This window comes from Patiria miniata, unplaced genomic scaffold (assembly GCF_015706575.1).
Source record: "Patiria miniata isolate m_02_andy unplaced genomic scaffold, ASM1570657v1 HiC_scaffold_19, whole genome shotgun sequence".
Lineage (NCBI taxonomy): Eukaryota > Metazoa > Echinodermata > Asteroidea > Valvatida > Asterinidae > Patiria > Patiria miniata.
The window spans coordinates 10,040,598-10,056,936 of NW_024037057.1; the positions used below are offsets into that span (position 1 = coordinate 10,040,598).

Here is a 16,339-nt window from a genome sequence, read left to right on the forward strand (position 1 = left end):
ATAGAATAAGGCAAAAATGAAGTTTGAAAAGAAAAGCTGTTATACTGTTTTTACTCTTCAAGGCTTCGTAACTATGCACAATTTTCACCTGTTTCAAAGAGATCTGTCCCGTTTTGAAAATTACTCTTCAATTATAATTTCAACTTCATTTTCAGAAGACATTTAACTGCAATTTCAGATTTTTGTAGAATAAATTGTTGCCATGCAACATTGGCTTTGTATTTCATGTATCTAGTAGTTTGTTGTTTGGAGATGTAATAGTACAAGCCACACCCTCTGCAGAATGTCACAAGAAAGTAAATATTCATATAGTTTGTTCGCTTACATGTTTTATTAGCTCCAAGTACATTCAGCGGAATTGTCCCTTTTGTTTACAAGGACCCTCTATTACTTCTCTAATTATTTTTTTCCCCAGATATTGTGTTATTTACCATTACATAAATGACAGGGGATACAAAACCATTGGAAATAAAAATAAATTAAGAACTTTTGAATGAACATGTTATAAAAAAGAATTCTTGATAGTAAATATACAGGTACTTAAAAAAAACCTTAAAATCAATATTTACAAATCAAATAAGCGACAAGAAAAAATGATTTAAGAACTTTTGAATCAACATGTTCTAAAAAATAAATAGTTACATCAGAAATCATGATACTTGGTATAAATCCGTAAAATCAGTGGCGTCGCCCCCTCACTAACAGCCAGGCCCCCCCCCCCCCACTCGCCCACTATGGTGAGAACCTTGGCTATGTTGCCATGTAAAATGTGTATGCAATCATTCTGAGTAGTACCAAAACATACATCAGGAAATCTAGACCTATTCTCAGCTTCCTTGGTTCATGTATTCATGATTATTATCAAGATTTCAAATCTTCAGAGTTCAGTCTTGATTACATAAACAAATTGTACAAGATGAATCTATTCTCTGGTATACTTTGTTGTTTCGTATTTGATTTGAAAGCATTTGAAAATTATTTTATCTTTGTGTGCCTGCGTATTGAATGATTATTTATATATAAGAGTTGACACTAAATGCTTGTTTCTCCGACTCTATGGTCATCACAGATTTTTGTTGTAGGCCATAAGCAGTGATAGAAGTTTTTTTTTTTGTACTGTGAGATGATCTAGTTTTTGGTTTTTATCAGAATGTCCAGGTTGACACAAAGCAGTAATTTTAAAAAAATATTGAAACAAGACAACTGGACTTGAAGCAGTAATGTTATTTTTGAAAAGGTTGGCCGCATTCACTTTCTTAGATACATACATGTGTAACTACATATCAGAGAAGTTTGGACGCGACTGAGACTGGTCTGTCACCTTAACTTCTTTTTACTGAACGGTAATGATTGGTTCATCACCAGCCTGACTAGCGCCGTAGGTGACTTGGCTTCTTGTAGGTGAGTCACAGATGAGAGGTGATGTGTCAGCTGATTGAGTACCTCGGATCTGACGATTCTCTCGTCTGCGAGAGCGAGAACGGCACGTCATAACTGCAACTTGAACCACGATGACGCAGAGAAGTGTAGCTACCACGGTGATGGCTGCGACGGCTCCACCGGAGATAGTAGAGGGGGCGTTAGATGGGGTGCCGGAGTTAGGGGCGTAGCCTTGGAACTTCATGCTGGCTGACATATCTTGGCTTCCGTTGATGAGGGATTCCCACATTGCTCCGTCAGCAGACATCATAACCAAACCACCTTCAGGATTCTTTGGTTGTGGTGCTGGCATGAATGGTGGTCGGTGGACTAAGGGTAGTGAGGCGGCGGAAAGTGCTCCCGTCTTGATACAGTAGTTGATCTCGCACCCGATGTCTACCATTGCCAGGTGTTGGCTGTAGCCTTCGGGGCAGCCGTGAGGCCATGTACTCGGTCCAGCTTGTGACATGAAACTTGCCAAGCTCATGGTTCCTTCCGGGAAACTCTTGAGACCATTGCCTTTGCTTTGCATCTGGCGAACCATGAGAGGGTTACCAGACTTGCAGCTGTAGAATCCGCCAAAGGGGAGAGAGTACTCGAAGCCTAGCTCGTAGTCATCACTGACGCAGACTGTCAGGTCAGAGAGAAGCTTGAGAGGGTAGAACTCTGCAGGACAGCTTGCAGCCTGGGTCAAGGGATTGGAGACTTTGGAGGTAAAGACGCCGCCGAAGAGGAAACCGGATTGCTGAGGAACTTGCCCCTCTGCGACACACCAGTAGGCTGTATATGTTGCGGTACTGTAGTAGGTGTTGTCGTGACAGCAGTGAGCAAAAATCCAACAACGATGACAACTATGTCGGCTCGTCGTGTGTGAGCGAGAACCGCTGTTGAGGAGGATGGCATCGTACCCAGGTGGACAGGTGTAATCACCGGTGCGGGGATTCTTCTGAGTCAGTCCAGAGCATAGGTCCTCGATGCCTTGTCCCTGGCATGTCTGGTACACACCACCGAACGTGTAGTTGGTGCTCTTTGGCTTGCATGTGCCATCATCTACATTAGCAATAAAGCTGAAGTTGGGACTGTCCCGCTTGGTGCAGCCTTTGTAGATGTTGTGTTTGTAGTAGAGCTCTACCGCTGCTTTGACACTCTCGTATGTCTCGAAGACTGTAGATTCTGGGACGTCTGGCAAAACCTCTGCAGTGATGATGAAGTACAAGGGGTCTCCGGATCGATCTAAGGCAACCAGGTTGTTCTCCATGCCTGCTGTCCAGTTATCTGCGGTGTAGTTTTGAGGTTTGAAGACCGGTCCTCCGTAGGTGTTGATGGTGGACGAGGTTCGGCTCTTTTGGTATTCATCGACCATGGTCGTGGTGGTTGAGGTGTCCACACCAAGACCAAAGTTGAAGACCTTGAAGAAGGATGCGCTAGCCGACGCCTTAACCTGATTAGTCTCAGAGGAGTACTTGCGAACGAAGCTGGTCAAGACTTGGTCTTCTTGTGTCAGTGCTGCGCCGACGTCTATGCTTGTCACCACATGAGTACCAAAGTCTCGGACTAGGAGTTGGCTTTCGTAGGTAGCCATGTCAGTCATGTTGAGCTCATGGTGAGCTGAGATCTTACGGACGCGGGTTAGGAAGGCTTTGTTGAGGGGCGTGTCTGGTTGAAGCTTAGCAGTGTATCGGACATAACGTGCCTGGATATAAAAGATAAACCACAGATTTGTTTTATCTCCAGATGGAAAGATACGAACTGATAAAAGTGGTTCATAGCAAAATAACAAGCAGAAGCTTATTAAGGCCAGCATATGACCGGGGAGGGGGGGGGGGGCTACACAACAACAAAAGATAAGATTTGAAGGTTTGCATGGTGAAGTAAGCGATAAGATGTCCACCACTTCTTCTTTTTAGAACCACGCAATCTCTGGTTTATTGTCACAAGGTGCAATCACAATCCCTGTCTTTTAAGCAATAGAACATTTCTCTTTTTTTTCTAAAAAAGGATCATCATTTCATTTTGAAAAGGATCATACTGCCCCCCCCCCCCAAAAAAATGTTAAATAATATTTGCTTTCATTTTAGAGTTGAACAAAAAAAATGATTGGAGCAGGGTTTGTACCTGCGACCTACAGAATGCCATTCCGGTGCTCCACCAACTGAGCTATCCAGCCCTATGCTTGCAGTTCCCTGTGAAATATTTTTTTTCCATTGGTGTTAGGCTATATTCAAAAACAAAAATCTAATTTGCCATCCTACCTGGACTCGAACCGTATCCGAACTGTCTCTGTATTGCTGAGACTTGACGCTCCGATATTCATCTGAGAATTTTCCACTGATGCCAATCCCGTGGATGCTCAGTCCCGCGTGAGCGTTGACGCTGCGGGACAGCGTGGATGTGTAGTTACTCCAGTGGGTGAAGAGTTCAGCAAAGGTGTCCACTTTGCTAGACTTGACCGGGATGATGTAGGTACCGTCGGGGATCAGAAACCGGCCATCCTCTAAGAAGGAGGAGGAAATAAGCAGATTACAACACTGAGTATATTACAGAGTGATTATAAAATACGTCGGCGAAGGGCAAAGAAAATACATCTTCAGATGCAGATTCCATCTTAGCAAAAAAAAAAATATATATTTGAGATTTTGTAACATCGTTAGGTATTGGCATTATTATAAACCTGCATGTACCGTCAAAATAAAACGTACAAATTTGAAAAGTTTGATTTGTTTGGAGTAAAAAATCGTCTAGTTCAGAAACATGGATTACCAACTTCAAAATACATTGTACATTTTTAAAAAAATGTCAGATTCGTGAATTTCAATTCGCGAGATTTTCACCAACACGATTGCTGGGTTATTTTACTTTACGTTCTCATTCATTTAAGACTTTGTTATTTTCGGCATTTGTTTGTCTTTCTTATCAACAATTCACTTTCGATGTTAGATTATTAAAATAACAAGTCTTTTTAGTTTCAAATTCCATGCGAGGGTCGCACAGAAAAACAAAATTCACAGGAGGACCTGAAACATAAAACTAGATTTATTCCTACCCGTGAATCGACACTCGGTGTAGTTGATAGCCGTCACTAATCCCGCTTCCCTGTTCCGGAGATTATCCCATCCTCCTCCCGGTAATCCCTCAAACGTCAAGATTCCTTGGTCTTCAGGACGCAGCAGGCATCTCCTAGGGTCTCCATACGGGATGTTGACAGTAGGGCTACCTCCTTGCGGATCATCTCCAAGTGATGAACCCAAGAAACCCCCCAGAAAAACCAACCAAGTGGGCACCAGCTTTAAAAGAGCCATTTCTTGTATTAAAGCTCAATTAATCAGCTCTTTATTTTAGCTCTTGCGTATCAAGTGCTGCTGTTTCATCAAGTGAAATTAAATCTTGGTATAACAACCTTTTCCCAAGTTGACGAGGATGGACGTAACAAAGTTTGTTTTGCGAAGCCAATCCTGCAAGGCCGCAGGAGAGTTATGATTTTTCCACCCGGAAATTCCTGTTTTTATACCGCACGCCCCGCTGAGCAAAAGCAAAGCAAAAGAGAAGGGAACATCTGCCGTCATCGTCATGTGATGTGCGTGGGGTGATCGGGGAAAACCAACGGTATTGTGAAATGTTTGCCAACTGGAGAGTGTTTGTTTCGATTGTATTTTTAGAGTTGTGTTCCTTGAACCTGGGGTTTTGAGTGGTGCCTGGAAAACATCTAATATACATTGAACACCAAGATAGATGCCTGGCTAAGCAGCGGTCAAATTAAACCTAAAAAATCTACATTCTTACAGTTGTATATCTCAGGCATGCAATTTTTTTAATTTCAGCCATTCAGAATAAAAAAAACCCCACTGTACACAGTCTTTTAAAATTTGGAATTTCCTTTTTTTTGGGGGGGGGGGGTGCATTTACAGTTGCATGCCTGATATCTAGGTTAAGGTGATGGGGCAACATTTTAATCCTTTCGAAAAAAAACTATAATTGCTCCTAGATAAGAATGGAAACATGGAGGAATATTCAGAGGGCTTTTTGAAAACCGTAGTTTACTTGGATGAAATGATTTTTAGTAAGTGCAATTATTATGTGCCAATGATTATGATAACTCTGACTGAAAACTGTGCTGGCAATTTTCAAACAATGTCGGGTATATTTCGGACACAACTTTACATCAGGGGTTGGTTTCTGTTTATGATGACCAGATATTCAAGGTCAACTTGAGCTCTCGTTTATTGTGATGGAGTTCACGGATTGTTTCAAAGGAAAATAGTAGCATTTTGTCAATTATTGTTAATGGAAAACACATGGACGTTCGTAGCCCACAGCTTCCACCAGCCTCGGCGTTTACGTGGGCGACGAATATCCGTATAAAATGAAAGTAAAATGTACATTTTGAAATTCCATGTATTGGATTGTTGGTCAGATGCAGACGAATTGCAGGGAATTTCCAAAACTTGAAAGTGTCGACAGCTGATAAAAAATATAGGACCTCAGAACATAGAGTATGTTCAATTTGTTGTAAACTTGAAAACCACACGAAAAGCTAGCTAAACAAATAAATCATCCTACATGTATATGACACATCAATAAACTGTGTAAATGTATGCAATGCCATCAATATTTTTGCGGGCCGTATTTCATGTATATGACACATCAATAAACTGTGTAAATGTATGCAATGCCATCAATATTTTTGCGGGCCGTATTTCCTGGTTGCGCAACCTTGCAAAACGATTGGGATTTCCCAGATGTGACTTTACAGTGTGCAACAAGAGTTCAAAGTGTTGTCGCACATTTCTTCATCCCGCGATGATCTTGAACCTAATACATTTTTTATAAGTTTTATAAGTTCCTATAGATCTGCTGTTGAGTTAGCTTTTAGTTTATGTTTGGTATAATGAAATGGAGGATATCTAGTTCTCAAACGTCAATCGGTGGCCGGGATCGAGTGGTATGCCCCTGCTATATAGGGGGCCCGGCTATGGGGTCCAGGGCATGCCCCTCCCCCATTCTAAAGCAATTTGGGAAGAAATGTAGGAAATTTGAGTCAAATTCTATTATTTTTGCCCAATTTGACTATCGTAACAACTTGCGGCTGAAGGTATTACAACCCCCCCCCCCCCCGCTTTCGATCGTCCCTCGGGCCGCGGGGGGGGGGGGGGGGGCTGCCGGGGACAGAGCTGTTGCATGCAATGCCATAATAATGATAAATGTGTTGAAACTAGAAAGCTGTACATTACATTGAAGGGTGGGCTACGATGACACGCCATTCCACTTGTTCGGCCCGTGAAGCCCTCCCCCCCTCTCCTTAGCCGGGTCCCCCTTCCACCACGCCCACGGTGCATGGGCGGCGATGAAGTGACGTCGCAAATGGTTTTATAGCTTTATCTAGGGGGTGTTTTCCTTGCTTTTACTTGTTAATATGGTGCAATTTATAAAATGAAATAAAAAAATAATTTCAGTGCTATTTTAAACTTGAGGTTTTCTTTTTGCCCATGGGATTATGTGTTATTGTGTAAGTCTGTTATAATGTTTGTGTTTTTGCAATAAAGGGTTTTCAGTCATGCTATGGGAGAGCTACATGACAGTGATTTAGTTCACTTTTTAGCAATCCCGCAGGGGCGTGCAATCATCTTGTGTAAGGGTCTTAGTCGTTCATTTGTATGGTTTAATATGTATTTATGTCTTTTTTTATGTCTATACTGTCTGTAATATTTTTATTATTTTTGTTTTACCCACTGTAAATTTGACCTGCGAAATAATAAATGAAATGAACAAAAACAATGAAAATCCCCTGCTAACTGAACACTATTTACGCTAATTCGTGAGGAAGTAATATTGCTAAATCAGCGATAATAAGGCAAGCAAAACATATCACATAAAACAACTCCTTGCTCCGCCCCCTACGTCCATACTATTAAAATCCAGAAAAAAAAGATAAAGGGACTTGCAACAAATCTAGGCTTGGCGTTTTCCGCGATCGATCCCATCGTGCATTTGGAAAGCATTCCCTAACTGGTACCCGTTACTTGGCGGATTAGTTGCCTTAAAGTACGATGAAAAACGTGTTACCAGGGGATTTGGCACGAAAAACCGCCATATCGGTCTGAGTACGTCCGTTGAAGTTTGTTTCTTTATTAAAATCGCTGGATAAATTTCGTCTGCTAGTGCTACGGAAACTTCTCAACTTGAGCACCGTTGTTTGAGTGACGTTTAGAAGGTAAAACTAAAGCAATTCCAAAAGTATGTGTATGTAGAGTTTTTATCGTATTTAGCGGAGGATTTGAAAGGTTTGTTGAAACTTCAACTGTTCAATGTTGAATGGGTTTTGACTAGCTGGAGTTACCCTAGCCCGACTGCGTCTGGCCGTACAGTACTATCGCAAGCTCTGTAGTACGGCCAGACGCCCGATGCTTCCACAGAGACTGAATTTTTTGGGCCGCCGATGTAGCGATTTTGCTACATCTTTCGATCGCGATTATCTTTTCATCCAGGACACAAATTTCCAAAGTTAAGGTTCGTAGTCGTAGAACAACTCATACCTTTTCGAAAAAACGTTCTTTGGTCTCAATATTTTCATCCATCTGGCCACAAGACGAATTTCAGTCATCAGATTCCACAAATATCGTCCCCCATGCGATCCCCCATGCGATTTCAAAATGGCGGCCGCGCGGTAATGTATGCATTATGCGAGCGCGCTTGGGCAAGATAATGAATATGCATTATTTAGTTCATGACCTCGTGTTTGTATGGCCAGCCGCGCTGAGTGTCCGACAAACGTCATAAACTATGATGCATATTCATTATCTTGCCCAAGCGCGCTCGCATAATGCATACATTACAGCGCGGCCGCCATTTTGAAATCGCATGGGGGATCGCATGGGGGACGATATTTGTGGAATCTGATGACTGAAATTCGTCTTGTGGCCAGATGGATGAAAATATTGAGACCAAAGAACGTTTTTTCAAAAAGGTATGAGTTGCTCTACGACTACGAACCTTAACTTTGGAAATTTGTGTCCTGGATGAAAAGATAATCGCGATCGAAAGATGTAGCAAAATCGCTACATCGGCGGCCCAAAAAATTCAGTCTCTGTGGAAGCATCGGGCGTCTGGCCGTACTACAGAGCTTGCGATAGTACTGTACGGCCAGACGCAGTCGGGCTAGAGTTACCCAGCCCTGAGTTTTATCATTGGGTTGCAGATTCAGCCTACAATTGCAGTAGCTGGAGTTACCCAGCCCTGAGTTTTATCATTGGGTTGTCTATAAGGGCTGGAGCGCATTTTTCTCAAAACTTGTAGTATTTGCAAAAAAAATTGGAAAATGTTCAATTTTGTCCCTGTTACACACTAATTGCTACTCCTAGAACTATGAGGCTCCACGTAGTGGAGCCTCATAGGTTCAGAAGCCCGCAAAATTGTTGTCAGCACAAAACACTAATTAAGTACAAAAACGTCCATCCCAAGCAGGCCGTTTTCCACAGAACCGCTGCACAGTTTGCCCCTAAACTCCATACAATACCTCATGACATACTCACGTTATGTGCACCCAACAAACATCGGTGGATTCTGTCTGTTTTTCGGCAAAAATGATGAAAAATATGCCCTTTCTGCACTGAGCCAACCTAACACTTGAAACGAGCACGCGTGCAGAATGATCGCAGTTATTTTCGGTTCGATCGCTCGGAGCGCGCCGCGGGGGGTATGGTGTAGGAGCGGAACGATAGTATGCACATGCGTACAAGTGCAAGTACGTACCCCCCGCGGCGCGCTCCGAGCGATCGAACCGAAAATAACTGCGATCATTCTGCACGCGTGCTCGTTTCAAGTGTTAGGTTGGCTCAGTGCGGAAAGGGCATATTTTTCATCATTTTTGCCGAAAAACAGACAGAATCCACCGATGTTTGTTGGGTGCACATAACGTGAGTATGTCATGAGGTATTGTATGGAGTTTAGGGGCAAACTGTGCAGCGGTTCTGTGGAAAACGGCCTGCTTGGGATGGACGTTTTTGTACTTAATTAGTGTTTTGTGCTGACAACAATTTTGCGGGCTTCTGAACCTATGAGGCTCCACTACGTGGAGCCTCATAGTTCTAGGAGTAACTAATTGCAACTGCAACTCACCCCAAACTTGCCTGGAATAACCATTACACAGGTCCTTGAAGTAAAAAACGATCCACGATGAAGATTCAGCCTACAATTGCAGTGAAAACAGGAGGAATAACCGCTAACTTGACAACCTTGCTGGATTGGCCAGGACCGCTATTGGTTTGTGCACAAAATAAATTGTGTACAATGAATGGCGGTCGATTAACAGGCACAGAGAGCGATCGCTGTCAACTACTCGTTTTGCCGGCTGCGCTGGCTGTTGGCGCATGACGTCACGCGGAAGCGTAACACCCGATGACTGTTTCATGCACTTTTGGTTGCGGTTCCAGTACCAAAGCTGTGATGCGAGTGGTAAACCTTATACTAGTGCATGAAACAGTCATCGGGTGTTACGCTTCCGCGTGACGTCATGCGCCAACGGCCAGCGCAGCCGGCAAAAACGAGTAGTTGACAGCGATCGCTCTCTGTGCCTGTTAATCGACCGCCATTCATTGTACACAATTTTTTTTGTGCACAAACCAATAGCGGTCCTGGCCAATCCAGCAAGGTTGTCAAGTTAGCGGTTATTCCTCCTGTTTTCACTGCAATTGTAGGCTGAATCTTCATCGTGGATCGTTTTTTACTTCAAGGACCTGTGTAATGGTTATTCCAGGCAAGTTTGGGGTGAGTTGCAGTTGCAATTAGTGTGTAACGGGGACAAAATTGAACATTTTCCAATTTTTTTTTGCAAATACTACAAGTTTTGAGAAAAATGCGCTCCAGCCCTAATAGACAACCCAATGATAAAACTCAGGGCTGGGTAACTCCAGCTACAATTGCAGTGAAAACAGGAGGAATAACCGCTAACTTGACAACCTTGCTGGATTGGCCAGGACCGCTATTGGTTTGTGCACAAAATAAATTGTGTACAATGAATGGCGGTCGATTAACAGGCACAGAGAGCGATCGCTGTCAACTACTCGTTTTGCCGGCTGCGCTGGCTGTTGGCGCATGACGTCACGCGGAAGCGTAACACCCGATGACTGTTTCATGCACTATTGGTTGCGGTTCCAGTACCAAAGCTGTGATGCGAGTGGTAAACCTTATACTAGTGCATGAAACAGTCATCGGGTGTTACGCTTCCGCGTGACGTCATGCGCCAACAGCCAGCGCAGCCGGCAAAAACGAGTAGTTGACAGCGATCGCTCTCTGTGCCTGTTAATCGACCGCCATTCATTGTACACGATTTTTTTTGTGCACAAACCAATAGCGGTCCTGGCCAATCCAGCAAGGTTGTCAAGTTAGCGGTTATTCCTCCTGTTTTCACTGCAATTGTAGGCTGAATCTTCATCGTGGATCGTTTTTTACTTCAAGGACCTGTGTAATGGTTATTCCAGGCAAGTTTGGGGTGAGTTGCAGTTGCAATTAGTGTGTAACGGGGACAAAATTGAACATTTTCCAAATTTTTTTTGCAAATACTACAAGTTTTGAGAAAAATGCGCTCCAGCCCTAGATGACAACCCAATGATAAAACTCAGGGCTGGGTAACTCCAGCTAGGTTTTGACCATTTGGTCCGGACAACATGCAACATGGTCGGCGGGGAAAAAGGAAGGGGTAGGCCCCGGCTAGATTAAGCCGCCTTTCGGAAATGTTTCCATACTGGGCCACCACTTTTTTCAAGCGCCAAAAAGTTGCTTCCTTTATGGTTTATTTCCTCCACTTTCCCTCCCCTACTCTCACCCTCTCCTTTCCTCTTCCTAACATGCCGAAGTTAACTGCCTAATCCATGTAAATTGTAATTCTATTTTTATTTTTATTTTATCAGTCACTTAGCTTAGACTAGTCGAGATTCAAACCTTAACCTCGGATAAGACTTACCACTTGACCACGCACAAGATCGCATTGCAATGACCAATCTTTGGACGTATTTGAAGAATCCATTCAAATAAACTAAATATTCATGAGAAATTAAATATTCATAAATCATATTCATAATGACAATTGCACTGCCTGTCTCATGTGTTGTCTCGGTTGTCGATGTCATGCATGTAACGTAGGCCTACTGCCGTGACTGCTGTCTTCCAGACACTTCAATCAATTTGACCTGCTGCCTCCAACTTAATTCTGCACCATGTGTGCATCCAAAATGTGCTCTAAACATGCTAAAAACACATTTTTCCTAAAACAATTTTGGATTTGCGAGGCTTCCCGGATTCATCTTGGAAATCACAAGGTGAGGTGAAAATTGATGTGTTTGGCGGCAGATAAGTGGTGGCCCAGAATGGAATTCTTTCCTCACCGTCTTCACGAGAGTGTCAGTATGCCCTCACTAGCTTGCAAGTAGCATCACATTGCAGGCATAACCCCAAGGGGGTTAGAAAATGAAAATTGAAATGTCAACATTTTTTTTTTTTTAACTTTCAGATTTTGGTAGCCTGAATACAGTGATACATAATGGAGGAGGGAGGTACTCCAACGATTATCATAAACACCCAGGGCACTACAACTAGTGCCACACATGGTGGGGGATCCACACCAATCCAAATCTCCATAGTCAACCAAGGCGACATGACAAACATCGTTGATAGTAGCGGGAACACCTTGTCCAGCCGTGAGGATGACGTCATTGCAGTGTTGGGTCAGCTGTTTGAGAGCGCGGATGACACTCTCCATCAAATGGCGCAACAGATGGTCGTCAAAGAGGCTGAACCAACGCATCCACCAGAACCAGCCACGACAGAGCCCAACGCAGAAGCCAGCTTGGTCAACACTGGCCGCCATCGGCCATTTGTCTGCCATTGTGGCAAGTCATACGCTGCCAAGAGCCATCTTAAGTATCACCAGAGGATACACAGCAGCGCCCGGGCCTATGTCTGTAGGTGGTGCCCGCAGAACTTCATACAGTTAGGGCATCTCAAGCGGCATGAACGGATCCACACACTCGTCAAGCCTTACACTTGTGAGACCTGCGGCAAGACCTTCCGGCAAAACGGTCACCTCACCTGCCACAAGCGCATTCATACCAATGAGAAACCTTACAAGTGTGACGTCTGCGGCGCAGCATTCAGACAGAGAAGTGCCATCTTCCGTCATAAGAAACGGAAACACACCACTCACCGACACCATGTGTGCTCAGTCTGCAGTCGTGGGTACTGTGGAGCCGCAGACCTGCGCAGGCATGAGAAGACACATGTTAACATCACTTACTTTGCTGTCCTGAACCTTAAGACAAACACGTCTAAGATCTGTGGTCACATCCAGGAGGATCATAGCATTAATGAACCGCAATCAGACCCAAACTTAGAAGAAAACAAGTACGTAGTGGAGGGGTCAGAAATTGCCAATGCTTGGAATATACCTGGACTTACAGCACCCAACAAACCTGCACCGGCACATCCAAGGCCTTTCTCATGTGATATTTGTGGGAGGTCATACAAGAACAAAGGCCACTTGGTGTTTCATACCAAGGTGCATCTCCCGGACAGGCCCTACAAGTGTCCTGTCTGTAACAAGGGCTTTGTTCAGAAGGGCCACTTGCAGCGCCATGTCATGGTACACACAGATGAAAAGCCTTACGTCTGCCAGATCTGTACCAAAGTATTCCGGCAGTCCAGCCATCTAAACGACCACGTAAAAATCCATGATGATAGCAGGCCTAACGTCTGCTATGTGTGCTCCAAGGGCTTCCGCCAGACCAGTGCCCTCAAAAGACATATGATTCGCATGCATTCTTCACTTAGGCCGTTCACCTGTGATACGTGCAACAAGGGTTATCGTCTGGAGGCAGACTTGAGAAGGCATCAGTTGCACTCATGCATGCAGAATCCAAAGAGGAAGAAGAAACAAACTACAGACGGAGCAGATGCCGATGGAGAGAAGAATGGAGCGAAAAAGAAAACGTAAGTATAGAATCATCAACAGTAATGTGAACATTTGAATTTTGGAGCACCCGCAACTGACTTTAATAAGAGGGAAAGCCATAGTGCTGATCCCAAGGGGATGGGGGGGGGGGGGGGTGTTGCCCCCCCACCACATGTCCCCCCTAAATAATTTATTTATTAAGTGTTTATGGAATTAACGTAAAGGTGCACTACATATACAGTCGAATCTCGTTAGTACAAACTCTGTTAATACAAAATGCTGGTTATAACAAACATAAAGCCTTGGTCCCGACTGTGCATTTATGTGCACAATGAATGGGACTGATGTTCCTCTTAATACAAAATTCTGATATAATAAACAATTTGGCTAGGTCCGAACGAGTTTGTAGTAACGAGACTCGACTGTACATGTATATTTTTCCCAAATCGCATTGTTGCTATAAGATTTTCATGAGGCCGACACAGATGCACTACACTATTTCATATTCCACTCGCGCTCGCTGAATAACTGACAGAATTGTCCGATGGTCTCCATCCCCCATAAATAACAGGTTTGATAGGAGCAACAGTAGTCAGTAATCACTGAACTATGTTTTACATGTCAATTCCTGCTTTCCAGATCTAATATCTGTTTATGGAATGGTCATATTTCAATGTTATGTTAAACATACTCATTGCCAGATTTCATGTTTTCTTCTTTGATTCACAGCACCCCAAAGCAACGTCCCTGCAGATACAACTGCGAGGTCTGCAGCAAACCGTTCCGAAGCCGCAGCGAGGTTAAAATCCACATGCGCACGCACACAGACGAGCGGCCGTTTGAATGCGGCATTTGCGGCAAAGTCTTCAAGCTCCTGCCGCATCTCAAAGACCACATGCTTATCCACACCGGTGAGAAACCCTTCCAATGCGACACCTGTAAAACCTCCTTCCGACGAGTCAGTACCCTGAGACGTCACGTAGTGCGCATGCATTCCGTTACTAAGACACACACCTGTAAGATGTGTGGCAAGGCCTACTTCTCCGCAGTCGACTTGCGACGGCATGAGAGAAAACACATAGGAGAAGACTCTGATCAGGAGAAGAAGAAGAGCAAAGAAGAGAAGAAGCTGAAAAAGCAGAAGAAGAAAGACAAGGAAAGGAAATTGGCTGAAAAGAAGTTGCTGGAGGATGAGAACAAGGAAAAAGACACTGTACAGGATGAAAATGCAGAACAGATGGAGCAGGGGGAGGCATCAACTGAAGTCAGGGAACCAGACGAATCAGGCAGCGTATTAGACCAGCAGGACCCCATTGATGAATCCGCAGACAATGAGACTAGGGTTGATCCAAATATTACAAAGGATTTAGCCACAGACGATAAGCCTGTACAGTGAGCTGACATTGGTCAACTCATTTAATCCGGGGCCAATTCCAGTCAGCTTTTATGAAAGCGCTGAAATTTGCTTTAAGAGAAAAGATTACCAGCCACAATTCAATTTACATGTACATAGTGTTTTTGTTGGTGCTTTTTATTTCACCTCCAAATTTGGAGAAATTGATCTAAATGTTGGAAAAAGAAAAAAAATTAAGCACTTGCAGCAAATCTGCAAATTGTTAGAAGTTAAGGGCATTGTGAATGTAGTTTGTTTGTAATTCAACATTTAACTATAAAGGATTTGAGGCTATGAATTTGTAAGTACATGTACATGTATGTGTATTGCCCAAAAAATCTAAAAGTATGAGCCTGTTTCTTTTTGCCAACTTTGTGTAGTTTATATTTTCACAGTCGTATCTCCTAAACTGTAGACAACTTTGGTGAGTAGAAAGCTGCATTACATTTAGTTTGTAAAGGTGGTTTATTTTTTTTTGTAAAAATATGTCATTGGTGCATAAATACAGTAGTTGAAATAGTCATTTTGCTTTTCATGTTTTGCCATTATTGTGGCTCAAGAACTGTCCTTGTCGGTGTATGTCTAAAAACTACAATAAGCTCTTGTATTTTTTGACAATATGACTCGTAGCATTTATACTAAATTTTGAAGGTTTGAATTAAGTATCCAAAACAATTTTCTGTTCCTTTCTCCATTTCATAGACGATAGTGATATCAAAATACTTCCTTCAAGAGAATGTGTGAGGATTGGAATTACCAATCTTGTACAGAAAAAAAAAATGTTAATACTTGTAAATATTTGTCAGATTTCAGTTTGAAACAGCAAGAAAGTTAAAGGGAACATACAACATTTACTTTTGCTGTAATTTTCAAAAATGGATTTTTGTTGGGCATTGTCATAATGTATACATGTAAATAGAACTTCACAGAAGAGGATTAATCTGCACAAGATGTTGTGGGCCTTAAAATTTAATTCTTGTTAGTTAGTACAGCATGTTTAATTAGATTATTCATTTATTCCCCTGTTCTTGATATTTTCTCGTAGTCTTATAAGGATTAAAATAATTTTATTTTAGAGGGATTAAATTTGCAAGATTTGAATGCTAGTTGTACAAAGTTATAATTAAGCCAGTAATTGGCATTTGATGATCGGTAGAGTTATCTTTGGGAAGTTTGGGAAGTATATCATAAGTCAATCCTGTCAATCAAAACTCCAATTGTTTGCATAAGGACCACATTGACTTTTGATGACCAATCTTTTTGTGTTTTGAATTTCAAAGAATTTTTAGGTGTACATGTACATTTTTCTTTCCCTTATAATCAGTTTGAATTTCTAATTTTCTGATTTTGAACTTCACATTTTCAGCACTTAAAATGTCCTATGATTAGATATTAGTACATGAGTGAAACTTTTCATTAAAATTAAATGAAATGAAATGCTTGATCATTCGCAAGACTTGTTATTAAACTTTATTTTATGAGATCTTGAGCTCTAATATTGATTGTTTAAATAATTATTTTTTGTCATCGTTTCAATCTTATTCGAAAAATGCATGAATTGAATGATTCCAAAGACTATCCGAAAAGTG

At 42.5% G+C, this 16,339-nt stretch overlaps 2 protein-coding genes across 2 annotated transcripts; one reads left to right on the forward strand and one right to left on the reverse strand.

Annotated features, from left to right (window-relative positions):
* Positions 1–309: 309 nt before the first annotated feature.
* Positions 310–4,977, reverse strand: LOC119725736 (macrophage-expressed gene 1 protein-like). Its single transcript, XM_038197286.1, has 3 exons — positions 4,463–4,977; positions 3,672–3,913; positions 310–3,112 (listed from the first exon to the last, which is right to left on the reverse strand). The coding sequence occupies exons 1-3, from the start codon at positions 4,716–4,718 to the stop codon at positions 1,334–1,336; spliced, it is 2,277 nt and encodes a 758-aa protein (XP_038053214.1). The 5' UTR covers positions 4,719–4,977; the 3' UTR covers positions 310–1,333.
* Positions 4,978–7,465: 2,488 nt separating this feature from the next.
* On the forward strand, positions 7,466–16,239 carry LOC119725737 (zinc finger protein 502-like). Its single transcript, XM_038197287.1, has 3 exons — positions 7,466–7,627; positions 11,921–13,395; positions 14,087–16,239. The coding sequence occupies exons 2-3, from the start codon at positions 11,951–11,953 to the stop codon at positions 14,751–14,753; spliced, it is 2,112 nt and encodes a 703-aa protein (XP_038053215.1). The 5' UTR covers positions 7,466–7,627; positions 11,921–11,950; the 3' UTR covers positions 14,754–16,239.
* Positions 16,240–16,339: the final 100 nt, after the last annotated feature.